Here is a 17,242-nt window from a genome sequence, read left to right as displayed (position 1 = left end):
GTGGGTTCTGTGAGGCGATCATGTGATTAAATGATCGCTGCCTCAATGTGAGAGTGGGGAGGGGAACAACAAGAGTGAGGGAGAACTTGTCGACAAGAAAAAAGAAAATGTTCTTACAAGATGTATTTTCATTTGGCTTTGCTGTCGCTGTCAACACACAGTTGTCGCCGAGTGATACGAGCGAGGATAAATGATTTATATTCAGCGCCAGCGCGGGATGAACTGTCAGGTGTTCGCCACGTGACGGCTTGCGGCGGAGCTATTCGCCTTCTTGTCTCTGTTTTCTCTTTCTTCCCTGGCGCCCACGTTTTCAAGGCGAATCCTCGGGATAATCGGCAAAAATTGGATGCCACATCAGATGGCGTGCTGAGGGCTCTAATAGGATAAATAATTTGGGGCTAAGCCCCGCTATTTGCCCCAAACGGCTGATTCGAAGCAAAATGGCCGACTTCTCGTTCAGTTTCGGGCATGAGTTTTTGAGGCGTTTTCGTACGACCTGTTATGACAGACAAGTCTGCCTAATTTCATGTCTTAGTGGCAAAGCACCTCGGCGGGGTACGCTGAGTATTTATTAGCAAAGGTCTGGGGGCCTCACCTCCGGCCTGACTGCAAAAATAAAAAAAGGGAAGATTATTCAAAAGTGCGGCGCATGGAAAAAAAGAGTGCGCAAACTACGGAATGAGATGCAAAGATGAATCTGAAACTTCTATCGGAGAAGAAGTGTTTCTTTAATGGAACATATTTATGACGGTGACAATTTAGTGAGATTTTATATGAAAAGTAATTGAAAATATGACATTTGGGTGTAAGTTCATGGGAATTAGGTCGAGGCTTTTGACGAGATATTTTTTGATCGACAATAGGGAAAATGAACACTTAATTAAATTATTAGTTATGGAGGGTTTCGTTGCAATTCGGGTACAATTTTGTAGTCACGTGATTTCCAACATGTAGACTTGGACCAAAACTAGACCTTTGCCTACACTTCCTTGGTTGACTATGAATTGAAATCAAAAGCTGATCAATTCCACACAAGTGACAGCCTTGCTTTACATTTCTGTTAGCATTAGCGGTTAGCAATGCTTCACTGTCTTCTTGAAGTCTCCTTTTCTCTGTTCTTCGCACGTTGAGCTACTGCTCGACTTGCATTGAGATAATGCCAAATCTAATAAGTGTCGTTGATTTGCCACTATGAAAGCAACGATAAGTAGCCTTGATTTTAGCCGATGTAGCTAGATGGTAGGATTGCAGGATTAGCGGTGCGCTAGTATATTTTTTTTTCTTCTTTGCCATGCTGCATTGGTATTTGCCACGACTTTCGCTAGTCAGAGGCTGAGCCGCACTGTGATCGTTTACTGTGAGTACAAATGAGCTTATTGTTGGTTGTTTACCCGTGGCATCACCAGTCGCCGGAGTTATTCCTGGAGGGGATTTTTTTTTTTTTTTTTTATTCTCTCTCGCCATGTCACGTTTCATCATTGATGAGCGACTTCGGGCTAGAATTGATACCGGCTTTGGTCCCCTATAAACACACTACACACAAACACGCACACACATGCATTCATATTTAATAGCTTCATTCATTCTCCCCACCTGACCTGCGAACGCGTCGGCACGGCCACGTAATCAAAAAAAAAAAAAAAAAAAGCGCTTCACTGGTTGTGGAATTTTGCCGGCAGGGAAAATGCGGGGGACGCGGTGGGATACAAATAAAAACCAGCGGCGGCCAAACATTTAGACGGCCTAAACGTGTCAATAATGCTTGACATTTAATGCCGGTAAACACCCTCCATCAACGTCCAAACACAGCATTCATGGTGACATGATATTTCCAGGGATGTTTTTTTTTTTTTTTAAATTTTAACTCTGACAGAGAAAAAAATTAAGTCTAAAGGAAGGTTGAGCTAGTTGACGTCCAAGTTTTGTTCTACCTTTTAACGCCCTTTTGTTCTCAAAGGAAATAATGCAAATGAAATACAATTTTTCCAGCCTTGTCCTCATAAAACCTTCATGTCCTGCTAAAGCAGATCATGTTTTAACTAGCATACAAGTCCCGTTTGTATAATTAAATTGTAATAAAGTAAAACTACTCGCCTTGGTTGACATCCAAATTGTTCTTGTTTCAACATCAATGTAAAGTCAAATTTGTTCATCGTCAGCATTGTGAAACCTTTTGGAGTGTGAACGGTGTTTGTCCATAAAACGAGTTTAAATGCAAAAGCAGGCATGTCCATTTTTGTGAATATATTAAAATGACATCATCTCTCTTGAACCGTTTCATGCAATTAACCACCATGGATTGTATTTCTTACATCATCCTGAACTACGACTAAGTGTCAACAAAATCCAGTAAGGCGAGTTTTTATCCTTCAAATGTCCTGCATAGAAGCAAAGGATTCATTTGTTCTTTTTAATCCCTTCAGAAACAACAACAGCACTTTTACAAGCCCCTCTCCTTTTCACCAGCCGCCACCGTCTGTTTCTTCACGCTCGCCTGCGCGCTTAGTGTCCACATCACGAAAAGTACAACACTTGTTGCCTTTTTTTTTTTTTTTTTTACGTGAACTACCACGCTAATGAAACTCCTTCGCAAGTGACAGAAATGATCGTTAACGCGCGTGCGTGCGTTTGTGTACTTTCTGATAACGTTTCATCAGCTCCGCAAACGTCTGTTGGAATAAAAAGCATTGGGGGTGCTTTAATTGTGTCTCTAAAAAGCGCTACTTTGAATACAAAACGCTACTTCTGGCCGACAGGCTGAGCGACGTGGGATAAAAGCTGTTATGCCGATGTTTGATTTATTTTATTTTTTTCTGTTTTCAACACAGCTTAAGAGACCTAAAAAACTTGAGCGTGCTCCTTTTATATTCCTTTTATGCTGCTGCACTACAGTTAAACGTTAAACCTGTTTTATGATGATATTGCCATGCACCTGTGAATTATTTGACTTTTCTACCAGCGTTGCAAGCGGTGAGACAGAAAGTTGAGTTTGCCCACAAACAATTAGTTCCGATTGTTTATATAAGAATTATCTTTTGCATTTTGTCAACTTCGTGAGTGGAGAGAGGGGGGTGCGTGCGAGGCAGGCAAACGGTGAAGAAGAAAATGGAAATGTTTGTTTTTTTAAAAACACGCTAAAATGCTAACGCTAACAGTATGTGATATCTGGCGTGACGGGACTCATTTTTCACTCATTCTTGCACTATGGGTGATAAATGAATGACTTTTGAGTTATTTCTAATATTAAATTGAGCATTTTGTTGTTTTTGTTCCAGGCGCCCAGGGAGCCGTGTTCAGCAAGTCGGTGGAGACGCCGCACGTGCGGGCCGAACCCTTCAAGGAGCTGCGGTGGGTCTTCCTCCGCTCCCGGTGTCAAAGAACGTTTACAGCAGGACAGGAAGTACCCCGCTTCTCTCGCCAAATGTCAGCTGTGTCCTGTCAGAAAGCTCGGATCAAAGTCCTTTGGACCACTTTTCAGCACGTCCAAAGGCGACCTGTGTGTCATGTTGGGCTTGTTTGGGTAGCTCGTACTTAGTATGAGAAATGGTACGCTTCAATCCGTGTCAGTCTTTTGATCTGAATTTGAAAAGTAGGCGAGCGGGAACATAAAGACTGCGCAAGGCGACGAGCTCGCGAGTGTAGGCGGCAAAAGATGAAGATGAGAGAAAAGATGAAAGGCAAAAGAAAGAGTGGCGAAGGTTTTATTATATTTATTTATTTGTCTTGCCTTTTTGCCATCCAGGAAACGCGAGCGTAAGGCGAATAAAAAGAACCTCTGATGACAAAGACCTTATTAGTATTTTTTCACTGTGTCGGGGAACTTTGCAAAGGCACCTTATCAGGTCCAAGTTAATTAGGGTAAGTGAAGACTCTAAATTGTCCATAGGTGTGGATGTGGGCAGGAATGCTTGTTTGTCTAGATGGAACCCCGCTTCTCTCACAAAGTCCTGGGTGTACCCCACCTCACTGTCAACCGTGTGAAGGAGTATGGGCCACTCCAGGCTGTACTCTGCTTCTCTCGCCGAACATCAATTGGGACAGACTCCAGTTACTCGAGAGTGGCTGAACGGATGGACACTTAACCGAAATTATTTGAGACGTTTAAACATTTGCTGGTCCAAAGTCAGTAATGTAAATGTTTCGTAAGACTTGTCAGTCTCATCAGCTTTGATGGGCCAGGTAGCAGTCGGGCATTAAGAGATCCCATTCGGGAGGCTCTTATGTTAAATCGCTCGGAGCTGTCACTTTTAGAAGCGACGCATCCGTCTGAGCGTGTCCTTGCATCACAGCGACGACTTTGTCCCCAAGTAAAATGGCAGCGTGGGCGCGCAGTGATGGATGCCAATCCAGAGCTAAAGATAAAAAGCAAATATTTATGAGGCAATAAGGCGCAGTGACGCGTGGGGCGGCGGGCGAGAGCCAATAAAAGAAAGTAAGGAGTTGTTTTTGGTTTGTTTTGTTTGGCGTCGCAAAAAAAAAACAAAAAACCCTCCAACCTGTGATGATGATCGTCCTCCCTGGAGTCCTGAATTATGGACGCGCGATTTATCGTCCACGGCCTTCAACCAAACATCAGGATGCGCAAAGTCAAACTGCGGCGGGGCTTCAAAGTCGTCAAGTGTACTTTTAGGGCACAATTACAACACAGTGCAACCTCTAAAGTGGAACACAATCTGTTTTCACTGTACCGTACCCTGCACCAATTTAAGACACCCTGTGCCGGGTGGCACAAAGCAGCCCCAGACCATAACCTATTATTTATTAAAATATTGATATTTATCAGTTGCCTAATTATTGTGAAAATTCATAAACATGATCAGTGTCTTCAGGTAAATGATTACCATTAATTATCATTAATAACATACAATAACAACATTATTCAAGGTAATTGGAGCAAATGTATTATTTCAAAAGTGTGTATCAAACTGGTAGCCCCTCGCTTTAATCAGTACTCCTCTCAGTTTGAAAAAGGTTGGTGACCGACCCCTGGATTAGGATAAATACCTTTAATTTGATTATTTGTTTGGAATTAGTAACACTTTACATCACTCATTACTGACAAAAGTTGTCATATTAGAAGAATGCATTACTGGCATCACTGGTCTGAGACTAAGTTTTCTGACACTGGGGGGCCAATTTTACTGCCAAATGGAAGCCCCCTATCCCTAACCTAACCCTAAACCCAAACCCCTAACCTAATCCTAACCCCAGATTTAAGATTTCAAGAAAGCAAAACCTGTTATCCAAAAACAACAACTTTTCGACGCTTTGAGCTTCACATTTCGCTGCAGAATATCTTGATAGGTTTGACATTGCATTTAACCCCGCACAGAATCAAGACACCATGTGCCGGATGTAGCGAAGCAGCCCCACAATGTTGTCACCACAATGTTGTCACATCTTAGTTCTGCCCATTCTGGCTCCATCATTGCCGTTTCTCTGCATTTTACCAAGATTAGTCCTTTTTATTTTGGTGTAAACTTCACTTTCACTTGACAGGTATTGTAATATGCCGCTAACATTGTTGATTACAAATGAAGGCAGCTTCCTCATTAGGCGTTTTGTTCACACAGATCTTGATAAAACATGCCTACTGATTATAATTCTGCGCAGCTTTCCAAATTGAAATCCCATTGCATAACCTCTGCCATCATCTAAGTTCCATAATTATATTGATTAATTAAACACACATGCACGCACAGGTTTTATTTTCAATTCAATTCCTTTTCCAAGGATCTCTCTCTCTCTCTCTCTCTCTCTCTCTCTCACTGTGTGATGAAACCGCGTTCATCCCGTCACCCCCGCACTCACTTCAACATCCTCTATTAGCATTCACACAAGCCCACGCCAAAGAAAACACAACAAAAAACGATTAGCAGAGTTCAGAAATGTTGCAAATGCGGACAACACTTTAATCTCACACTTTGCAAAACAAGAGTGAAGAGAAATTGATTGCGTTCCAAGGTGCTGCCGTGAATACTGACGAGTTCCGGACAAAACGGTCGGCATTACGCAACTCACAAGTTTCATATCAGGAAGTGCACTGTAACCTTAAGAGACGAACTTAATTTGACCTTCTCTAAACATTTGAATTCACCTTCAACTGTTGGTTTTTCAGTACGTTTTGCACAAATTGTTTCCAAGGAGGTCCACTTCTATGCCTTTCTGTGACTCTTCCAGTCTCTGTCTTGCAACCTTGCTGATGCAACTGTGTGACATTCTATGCTCATTGGCCACTTGAGAACAGAGAACATCCCGTCTCGAGCCTCGCCGTGTCGCAATAGAGATACAGTTAGACTTGAATGAGTCGCAGAAAGGCGTCGAAGTGGGCAGCGTCCTTAGAAATGGAACCCTTGATTCCGTGGATCAAACGCCTATTGTGAATTTTGCCATTCAGCATGTGTACATGTGCCTTCAAAAGTTTAAAGAAGGTCAAATTAAGTTCACCTCTTAGGGTTGTATTTTTTTAGCGGCACTTTTTGTAAGTATCTGCGACCGCGCTCCGTCGCACGTGAACATGTTACTTTTGTTTTCTCGCTTTCCCAATCTCATTTCCCCTCAACGATCGATAAGCTTTCATCATCCTTGCAACACTTCATATCTGCAACTTGAATCAAAGGTTAATAACTTTGGATGCCGCACGCTCATAAGGGGCCCTACAGGGACGTGTGAAAAGAAACAGCGGAAATGGTTAGACGTCACTCACATGATAAGAGTTTGCCGCCTCCTTGCGTCCTTTCCCTCTCTTCTCTGATTTGCGTCCTTCGTCCTTGGCAGCCGTCCTCCGCCGAGGCCGACGCAAACGCTGGGAATACTTCGGGCTTATAAATATATAAGCGCAGGAGCAAATTACAGGTTAAATGGCAATCCGGGCTGCTCTGTTGCAAGTTTGATTGCTTTCGTTGGGCTTTTGTGAGCGCGGCTGAGCGGACAAAGAGAACCTCGTCGAAGAACTGAGCGCCCTCTGCATTAACACGTTCGTCGTGCCATGGTAAAAGTGAGTGAAAAGGGAGGTAAAAGAAGAAGAATGAGAACAAAAGAGTATGGTTCACTAGTAACAACAGCCATAAAACATTCACAGGCATTCTCGAACAAAAAGTGCCCGTGTCAGAAAGCTCAGTCTGGATCCTCCAACAGGATCATAGATTATGTTCTAGGGTTGCTTTACTGCATCCGGAATGGGATAGAATACAATTTCAGAAAGCTTGATCTCAGCCAGTCATAGCACCTCCGACAGGATAGCAGGTTATGTTCTGGGGCTGCTTTCCCACATACGGCACTGGTTTTCTTGAATCGCATATCTATTGATGTCCGTTCCCATCCGGACAAGAAACAGTATTGACTGAGTTGATTGTTTCGTTTTCCAGGCTGGAGTCACCTACCCGCTCCCTGCTCATGGAGGCCCCCAAAGGCATCCAGATCCTGGCTGAGGCCGGGGACATCCAAGCCATCTGCAGGAATGAGCTGCGACTGGAGTCCAAAGACGGAGAGGTGCGCTACAGTACATTACATTAGCGACTTTTTGAGAAACCAATAGAGGCCCATATGTTCTATGCATTTTGCCAATGCAGAGGTTATTCTTCTTAGGCAATTTAACAGGGGGCAGTATATTATCATAGAATATTAAATTTTTGCCCATTCAAAGAGGGGCAGTACGTGGGCAGTACATGTTAGCTTTTTTTTTTAAATGGAGAAATATAGTGAACCCCCACATATTCACGGCTTACCTTGGAACATATGCTTCATTATTCACCGTGTTTGTGCACAGGCCAAAGCCATGTCTAATATGAAAATATTGTTTGACGAATAGAATAATAGTGCTTTACCACCATCTTGTGGCATCTATAGGCAATTACAAACCTTTTTGTGTGAGTTTAAATTATTTCCGCTATTATCCATCAGGTTTATGATGAACTCATTCAAACCCAACAATCAGCTTTTACCCAAACAATGAGGGGCGCCATTTAGTATTAATCCTTACTTCTAATTGGAGCAAACAAAGTGAGCGTCAAGGTCACCCTCCTCCTCTTCTTCGTTCATATCAGCAGCAGCAGGTCTTAATGTACACTGCTAACTTTTTAAAAGACTTTCTTGATTTCCCCCGCCCAACCCCCCCACCCCCTTCTCCATTAATCCTCCTCGGCTGATATGAAACAGATCTGACACCACGCCACTGCCGCAGCGCCAGGGAGGGAAATCCTTTTATCAGCGTCGGCTGATCGGCATGGAAAAGATGAGTGAGGGGGAAAAATGTACATGAAGCACAGAGTTAGAGACAGAAAGGGGACAAAGGGAAGACATTAAACAAAAGGCAAGGAAGATTTTGATTTGTGATTAAAAACGATGATTGCGTAACACCTCATATTTCATAAGCACATTTTTGAACATCAATCCATTAGGGACAAAAGGGGGGTTGCACAAAAGTATTGGGACAAGCATGGGGAGAGAGAAGCAGGGTTCACCCTGGACCAGCCACCCATCGATCCCAGGACACGAATGACTATAGGTGAGAAAAGCGGGGTTTACCCTAGGTTTGCCGCCAGTCAATCACAGGTAGGAGTTGACTTTTGGTGAGAGAAGCGAGGTACACTCTGGACTGGTCATCAGTCAGTTGCAGGATACAGGTGATATTTGGCGAGAGAAGCAGGGCACAGATAAAAGTCTTAAATTACCCTAACATGCATGTTTTGTGAACTGACTTTTGGCGAGCGAAGAGGGGTAAACCCTGGATATATGCAGACAAACAACCATTCACAACTCACATGTACACCTATGGACAATTTAGACTCTTCAGTTAACCAGGGTGCAACTGACTTGGCGAGAGAAGTGGGGGCAAAGTAAGCCAATGTCATACGGTTGTTAGCTGGTTAGTTAAACCTCTAACGTTATGCTCGCAACGTTTGAGGTCTAGTACAAACAAGGCTAGTCAAGGCCTTTTGAGTGATTTTTACGGTAAATGAAAGTCGAGGCAGCGTTTGAGCAACATTGTTGTTGTCCACCACCTTGCTCTATGATTTGTATACATTCACTTCCTTTTTGTTTTAAACACTTCGTTTTCCATCAGGCAAAGCTCGAGCTCACTTGTGATCCTATTGAGGGTCACCCCATTTCTTTCATGCCATTTTTAACCATTTTCTTCTTATTATTAGAACTAAAGCTGTTCGCATGAAATGATTATGTACATTCAAAATGTACTTCCAAATAGTGCAATTTTGAAAACGTTTCCAAAAAACAACACTGAATCAAATGTCTCTCGTCTTTCTTCATATGAAAAGTCGAAATATATTTAAGTAACAGCTTTTTTAGCCAGCAAACCGGTCAACTGATTCAGCAGCGTCTTTGCGGAGGCAAATTAAAAATCAAGCGAGCAACGGGGGCGGCCAGAAGCAGACTTTGCTTGGAGAGCAATTACAGTGAACCGCGGACAGGTTGGCCGAGGTAACAATCAAGAAGAAACCCAGCCTTTGGAGAGAGAGAATGTGATGAACAGGCCAAGTTGAAATCTCAACTGAGGTTCAAAGGAAACACCATTTTCACTTTCTTTTCTTTACATTTTTTTTTTCTAATCTTAACAAAAGGTGAATTCAGTTTGAAACCCCCCTCCCCTTCCTGCTCAAAATGGTAGCACGCCATGGACACTGAAATTTTTGAAATGGTCCGCATTAAAGCAATTCATGATGGTGGATGCTCCATGAGACAAATAAGCAGCCAGGTAAAATTTGAGTGTGAAAGCCATTATCCTGTTCAAAGTGGTGGAACGTCAAGTGTGCACTGACATTTTGAAAGAGTCCACATTAAAGCACGTTATGATGCTGGATTTTCTCTGAGACAAATAAGTGCTTGGCTCAGATTTGTTTCTAAAAAGATGAATTCCACTTTTCTGTTCAACATAGTAGAATGTGGAGAATGCACTAACATTTTGAAAGCATCTGCATGAAAGCATTTCATGACTCTGGATGGTCTCTGAGACAAATATGTGACTGACTAAAACTTGTGTATGAAAAAGATGAAATCACTTTGAAATTCCTGAAATTGAAGAGTCTGCATTAAAGCACTTCATGATGCTGGATGCCCTCTTGGATAAATAGGCGGCTGGCTAAAATGTGAGTATAAAAGCAAGTGATTTCAGTTTGAATTTTCCCACCCTCTTCCTGTTCAAAATCTTAGAATCCACTGAAATTGAGAGAGACCCCATTAAAGCATGTCATGAAAACTTGGTAGACCTTTTGTCAAGCTCCTTGACATGGAGATTACCCATATTTCTTTCACTTTTCCGAGCTCACCAGCCTTCTTCTTCTTCTCCGTCTGGTCCTCCAGATCTCCTTGGACGCCCGCCGTATCCGCCTGATGCGTCTTCCGGAGGGTAAGGCGTCCTCCAGCGCCTCGCCGTCCGGCACCAGGCAGACGGTCTACGAGGTTTGCGTTTGCCCCAACGGGAGACTTTTCCTCTCCCAGGCCGGCACCGGATCCACCTGCCAAATCAGTAGCAACATCTGCCTCTAGGACTACCGAGCACGACGATACGAGAGATTCTGACTCATGGAGTCTCAAACGGAACGGTCCCCGGACTGATCTTTAAGGCCCTGATCCGTATTTTTCTAAATAAGTGGGGGAAAAAAGCCTCTGGACACTGTATTTATTACATCATATTCCGTCGCTTTCTACGTTAGGGAATTCAATTCGCTAGACTGAGACTTTTTTTTTTTTTTTTAAATGTGTATTGATGCGGGCGGAGTCGGCCCATCAGGAATATCGACAAGGAATAATTGCTCTGAAATGGCGTGACCTAAAACTGCCATACAAACTTTTGATCACATGGACAATGAAAGGTAATAGACGCTGATCCAGCACCAGAACCACTCGAGTGATCGTCAAGCCCCGCCCAATCTCATGTCACTCATCCTCGCTTTGGAATTATTTTTGTTTAATTGAAAGTTTTTCCTATAACATTTGGTGCTCAACAAATGTATTAGATGGCCGCCCCAATGCAAGTCTTGGCTGACTGCTGGAATATCAATACTGTTGTTATCTATGAATTTTCAAATTTACAGTTTCATACAAAAAAATGTTTTCGGGGTTGAATGGTAAAAACAGAGTCTGCATTTAAGCACTTCATGATGCTGGATGCGCTCTTAGACGGTGGCCTTCTCAAGTTTGTGTTTGAAAAAATTGGTCGAGCTTTGAGAGCGCACTGAAAGAAAGAATATGCATTAAAGCACGTTATGAGGCTTGGATGCTCTCTGACTCAAATAGGCGGCGCTCTCAAATTTGGGTCGCAACATAGTGAATTCACTTTTGAAATTCCACATCCTTGTTTAATAGTAGACCATCGAGACCACACTGAAATTTTAAAAGAGTCCGCATTAAAGCATTCCATGATGCTGGATATGTCTCTGAGACAAAAAGGTTGCCAACTCAAATTTGAGTATGAATTCAGCGAATTAATTAAAAAATTCTTCATTTGGCGGGACGGTGACCGACTGGTTAGCACATCTGCCTCACAGTTCTGAGGACCGGGGTTAAAATCCCGGCCCCGTCTGTGTGGAGTTTGCATGTTCTCCCCGTGCCTGTGTAGGTTTTCTTTGGGTACTCCGGTTTCCTCCCACATCCCAAAAACATGCAGGGTAGGCTAATTGAAGATTCTAAATTGCCCGTAGGTGTGAATGTGAGTGCAAATGGTTGTTTGTTGATATGTGCCCTGCGATTGGCTGGCGACCAGTTCAGGGTGTACCTCGCCTCTCGCCCGGCGATAGCCGGGATAGGCTCCAGCACGCCCGTGACCCTAGTGAGGATAAGCGGAAGGGAAGATGAATGAATGAATTTTTCATTCTTGTTAAATATGGTATAATTTTCAAAAGCGCTGTAAAATCGAAAGAGTCCACAATAAAGCACTCCGTGACATTGGTTGTTCTCCTGAGAAATATAGGTGGCCATCTCAAATGTGTTGCTAAAAAAAAAAAGGTGAATTCCTCATTTCGGTTGCACATTGTAGAATCTGGAGAGCGCACAAAGATTTTTTTATATTCAAGCATGTCATGATGCACTCAGAGTGAGATACGTGGCTAGCTTACATTTGGATATGAAAAGGGTGAATTCAGTTTTGAAATTCCTCATGCTAGCACATGGCGAGCACACTGACATTTTGAAAGCGTCCGCATTAAAGCAGGACATGTTGGTCTTCTACGTTTGCTAAGCACTTTGACAGCATTATAAATCCCTACTTTGCTTGTCCAGTGTGGCTCAGTCCAACTTGGAAGCAGCAACTCTCAGATCTCCTCCTGATCCTATCTCCCAAAAATTGTTTTAATTGCATACAGGAGCATTTATTAAACATTAATAGGAAAATTCCCAAAACAAACCGAAAAGCTTGAGGAATTTTGATCTCATGTGGAGCGTGCCCAGCGAATGTTCCGGCAAATTACGAAGCTACGGGCGACATTCCGTCTGGCTGAAAACAACAATCCCGCCCCCAAAAAATGGAATTGACTTAACTGTGAAATCAGCTTCTCTTGTGCCAAAATGTCACCATTTTTTATTTTTTTTTTTGGGTTGTTTTTTTTCCACCCACTTGTGCCACTCTCCCGAAGGCTCCCGAAGGCTCATTTTGCGGATATTGTTTGGACTGCGATCCGTTCTGCAACTGTGGTCACCCCGACTTGTTTCTTGCACATTTTGTCAGAGGAGCAAGTGTGCCTGTGCCTTACACTTGTGGCAAGAAGAAGCACATCACCATCATCATCATCATCACAACATGGCCTCCTTTTTCCTGCCTTTTTCTCCCATCGAAATGCAAAGACCATCAGGAATTCATCATGTCCCAACATCGAAAATGTGCACCTCATTTTTACCATCTTTCCTTCAATAATGGCCTTATTTACTTAATAATACTTGAACAAATAAACCTGATAATAAATAGGGAGGGAACAACAGCTTTAAATAATTGGATGGTGACAATTGGTTTCAACACAAAGATTTCTTTTGTGTCTTCACGAGAGTCCTCCACTCTGGTAGATGACTCCTTCATATAAGCACCTCGGCAATAAGCGGCCACTATTCGAGGAAATGTGGTAATTTGAATTTGTTCCACAAGTGTGTAATCAAAGGTACACTGTGTTGTAGCGTTTTGTTTTGAATACTTTTCATAGTTGCTCACTATTAAACCTGTGTGTGTGTGTGTGTGTGCGTGCGTGTGCACGCGCGTGTGGCCTGAGGTCTTTGCATTCTCATCTCAAGTGTGCTGAGTGTTAAACGTGTGCTACTTTTGACATTTGAGCTTTTGGTTTTGTTTTGTTTTTCTGCCCAAAAGACAAAAGAAGATAGAGAAGGGAAGTACGCTTGAATTTAAATGTTTGCTTTCATCCAGCTTTTTTTCTTCAGTCCAAAACTGACATCCATGGACTTTTTTTCAATGGTGCCAAAATAAAAGGCTTTGTTCAAAGTGGTCGCTCTAATCAATGGAGTTATTTCTTACCAAAACACTGCTGCCAAACAACATCATTCTCCTATGTTATAAAATTGCTTAGTTGCCTTAGAGGTCTCCAACTTAGAAGTTTAATGGCTGCCGCCAAAGTGAAATAGCGGTCTCAGTTCAAATATCTGAAAAGAAAGATGGCAACTAATAATAATAATAAATAACGTACATTTAAAGATAATAAACTTAAAAATGACCACAGTGGAGTTAGCCAACTCTAGTTCTCAGTGGCTCATTTTGTATTGCAACACCAACAAGTTTTATTCAGTTCACTGGGGGGAAAACAGAATTTACTTCATGACACTTAGCAATTAGCTTGTAAACAAAAATGCTTGTGTGTTTATCAGCCTCCGTTTTGAATCCGCGGCTCAGTTAATTCCGAAATCCCTCTTAAAAAGAGCCCAGTACAAATAAGTCATAAAAAGACAGTACAATGCAATAATTGGGCATTGTTGACGACGCGTGTCACTTCCAATCGTTGCGCACAGCATGGCAGCCGTAAATTAATCGAAAAGACCTCACAAAAGTCTCACTACATTCAAAGTGTATTTCGGAACACAAGAAAACGACCGTTTTTGTACAGTACAAGGATTCATTTTAGCTGACACTCAAGTGGAGAAAAAACATTAACCAGTGTAAATGCAGTGGTCTCAAATTTAGTAGGACAAAAGAACATTTTAAATGTTATTTTTAGAAATTGCTTGTAATTTATTTTGACTCTAAAGTAATGTATTGGTGGTGGTTTTTGTTTTTTCCCCTTATACCTCTAAAACTAAAATTGAGCCACTGAGAACTAGAGTGGGCTAACTTCATTGTAGTCATTTTGCAGGAGAGTGATTTGAAGATGTATACGGCTACAACAAAATCTGGGGGATTTATATCTTCGTGATTTATATGGCAGTGATTGCGTCTTCTGGAAACATGTTTTTTAAAGAAATTCTGGTTTTCCTCAAATTTTGGCATTTAGGACTTGGCTCATATTGCTTGCACTTTTATCCCCAACTGAGGCGCCGTCAATAGCTTCAGTTTCATTGGTTCGATCCCGGTCAGTAACATCTAGGTTGTCTGAAAGATTAGGGGGAAAGAAAATAGTGGTCCAAGTCCAAACATCCATCAAATTGATATTTTGTGAAAGACAAAAGACAAAAATTGTGAAATGTTCACTTTTACTAACATGCGGATACACTGGAACCCAAGCTAAAGCCCAACTTACTTTCTGAGTCTTTTGTCAGTCTCTCATCCTCATTTGCAGGGATGTTGGCCCAGTGTTGCACGGATGAATCAGGAAATGTGCTGAGTGCAATAAAGGCCCAAATGTGTTTTTCTATCCATTGTTACACTTCACTTGAAAATAACAAAAAACTGAGTTAGCCCACTCTGGTTCTCAGTGGCTCAATTATTTCACTCAAAATGATGCGCTCCTTCCTTCTATGTGCCCCAACACTCCCCTCCATATGCTCCCCATGGGAAGTCAGTGGGAGTGCATTAGTGCTGTTCCCCACCGCACCACCCACCCCACACCCCGCAGTCACTTCATTGCATTGTTTCCTTAGCAAAGCCGCTAAAAATTTGCAACAAAATCACATCACAGGTTTTCGTGACTCGAGCATCACCGGAGGACCCACCGCGGCCCCACGGCTCCCCTTTTCCCGATCAAAAAGTACGCCAGCTCAAACGTGGGAAATGAGACGCCATAGATAACAACACCTCACGGGCCCGAAAAAAGGAATGTAACGAGGTGACGAAATGCGCACAAAAAACTTTTAGTGTCAACTCTTTCTGACTTTCACTTGAAGGTAACACCAAAAGTTGTCTTTTATGTTTTTACACTGAGTGATAACAATCACATGTTCCAGCTCAGTGTTACTTGTTACTGGTGTTACTTGGAACGGAGCATTGAAAAATGAGGCACATGCTGCTTCACCAGGATATGTATAAAACTGCCACTTTTGAGGGGTTTTTTTCCCCTTAAAAAATATTACTTTTTTTCCACTGAATTACACACATTTTCTTTTAGATTGATAACGTTTTGTCATAAAATTATAACCTTAGCCCCGGAAATGGTGGTGGTGTTTTTTCTAAATCAAAATTTTCTCTCTGTACTGCATAACTTGTATAAAAAAAAAATAATAATAATAATAACAAAAGAAATTATGGCTTTTCTCATAAAAGACTGACTTAATGTTCTCAAAATTGTGATTTTTTTTTTTCCTCAATATATTGTCTTCTATTTTTATGTTGAGTTTTTTGTTTGAATATATTTATCAAGATTTCTCATAGAATTGTCACTTTTTTACATAAAATTTTACTTTTCGTATCGCAACTTTTTTCTCATAATGTGACTTGTTTTGCTTAATCTTTTTCTCTTCATATTATGACTTTTTGGGTAACAATCAAGACTTTATTCTCGTAATTTTTCAGCTTTTCTCATCTGAAAAGACTGACCAAATCTTCTAAAAATTGACACTGTTAATATAATATTTTTTTTGGTCATATTCCGATTTACTCTCAAAACAGGAAGTATTTTATTGCCAAAAAAAACGATTTTTTTTCATAATACAAGGTTTTTGCTCTTCAAAATTTGTTATTTTTATTTGCTCCTGATATTCCTAGTTTATTCTCGGACAAACCACAATGATCATTTACAATTGCTTTTGGAATATTAAGACTTTATTCTCAGAAAATTACCACTTTTTGGATCAAAAATGACAAAAATAATGTGACATCTCTTTCTTTACTGTCTCTTTTCTTTCTTCAATGATCCCAACTTTATTGTCATAATTACCTTTTCTCATCAAATTCCACATTTATGCGTGTACGTAATCACGCTTAGCAGCTGATTCCTTAATCGCTGAGCAAAGTATTAACTTTAGCTTTTTCTTTGTTTTTTGTTTTTTTTTTTGTACCGCATTTTGTACTGCTCATATTGTGGATTAAGAAGAGACCGATAAGCATCGCAAAGAAATAAGATATTAATACTAAGCAGCTGCTGCGGACTCACTGGCGGGTTGATAATCAGCTGCGGACTAATTGACAAATGTTGTTGGTCTTAAATAAGGCAAGAAGAGCCAGCGGGCAAGCACGGAACAGGAAGAGCAATTTCCTCTTGGCTTCTGAGGCGCCGTTGAGCTCGGCCTTCCGTTTTGCTCCCCGTCTGCACATCGGCTCCAAATTATGTTCTGCCGTGCTCACAACGTAAGGAAACAGGAGAAAGGAGTTGCAATATTAGCGTAATATCACATTTTTTTCTGTAAGGATAGTCCTCAACGCCGATATACGATTCCGTTTCTACTATTACAACTTTATTAGGGTTGCAATTCACGATTATTTTAATAATCGATTACTCTGTCAATTTGTATTTGATTTTTTTTTCGGTGAATCGACAAATCATTTTTTTAAAGAAATTGACAGTGCAGAAAATGCACAAACATGAATTAATGACGATTCAGTGAACGGTTTGGTTGGAACATAAAAAAAATAATAATTTTAAATCAGCAAAATTGTTGATCATTGTTTTCCAGAAGATGTTTACAAATTGCAAAAATGTGGATGAAACACAAAGATAATCAGTCTGGTTTATTATTTTAATAAATTAAATTATTAGTATTTACTGTTGAGAGGCTGAAATTCTGATGATTTGGACAATTTTAAGTTAAACAAGGTCTCTAAACAATTCATCGATTGTCAAAACCTGTTATCGGTTAATTTTATAATTGATTGGTTGTCGATTAATCGATGAATCCTTGCACCTCTAAACTATATGCTCAGAAA

The 17,242-nt window shown here is 41.3% G+C and overlaps 1 protein-coding gene across 4 annotated transcripts in view; it reads left to right on the top strand.

Annotated features, from left to right (window-relative positions):
* The window catches only part of sgcd (sarcoglycan, delta (dystrophin-associated glycoprotein)), a 124,724-nt gene extending 111,302 nt beyond the window's left edge, over positions 1–13,422 (top strand). For all 4 annotated transcript variants that reach the window (XM_061703085.1, XM_061703086.1, XM_061703087.1 and 1 more), the window contains 3 exons: positions 3,276–3,348; positions 7,368–7,491; positions 10,318–13,422. In XM_061703085.1, the coding sequence (XP_061559069.1) occupies positions 3,276–3,348; positions 7,368–7,491; positions 10,318–10,503 (383 nt within the window). In that variant the 3' untranslated portion in view covers positions 10,504–13,422. The remainder of the gene's footprint in view (positions 1–3,275; positions 3,349–7,367; positions 7,492–10,317) is intronic.
* Positions 13,423–17,242: the final 3,820 nt, after the last annotated feature.

The sequence above is a fragment of the Phycodurus eques genome, chromosome 17 (genome assembly GCF_024500275.1).
Source record: "Phycodurus eques isolate BA_2022a chromosome 17, UOR_Pequ_1.1, whole genome shotgun sequence".
Taxonomy (NCBI): Eukaryota; Metazoa; Chordata; class Actinopteri; order Syngnathiformes; family Syngnathidae; genus Phycodurus; species Phycodurus eques.
The sequence above is the reverse complement of the archived record's forward strand: the minus strand, read 5'-3'. Positions and strand labels throughout refer to the sequence as shown.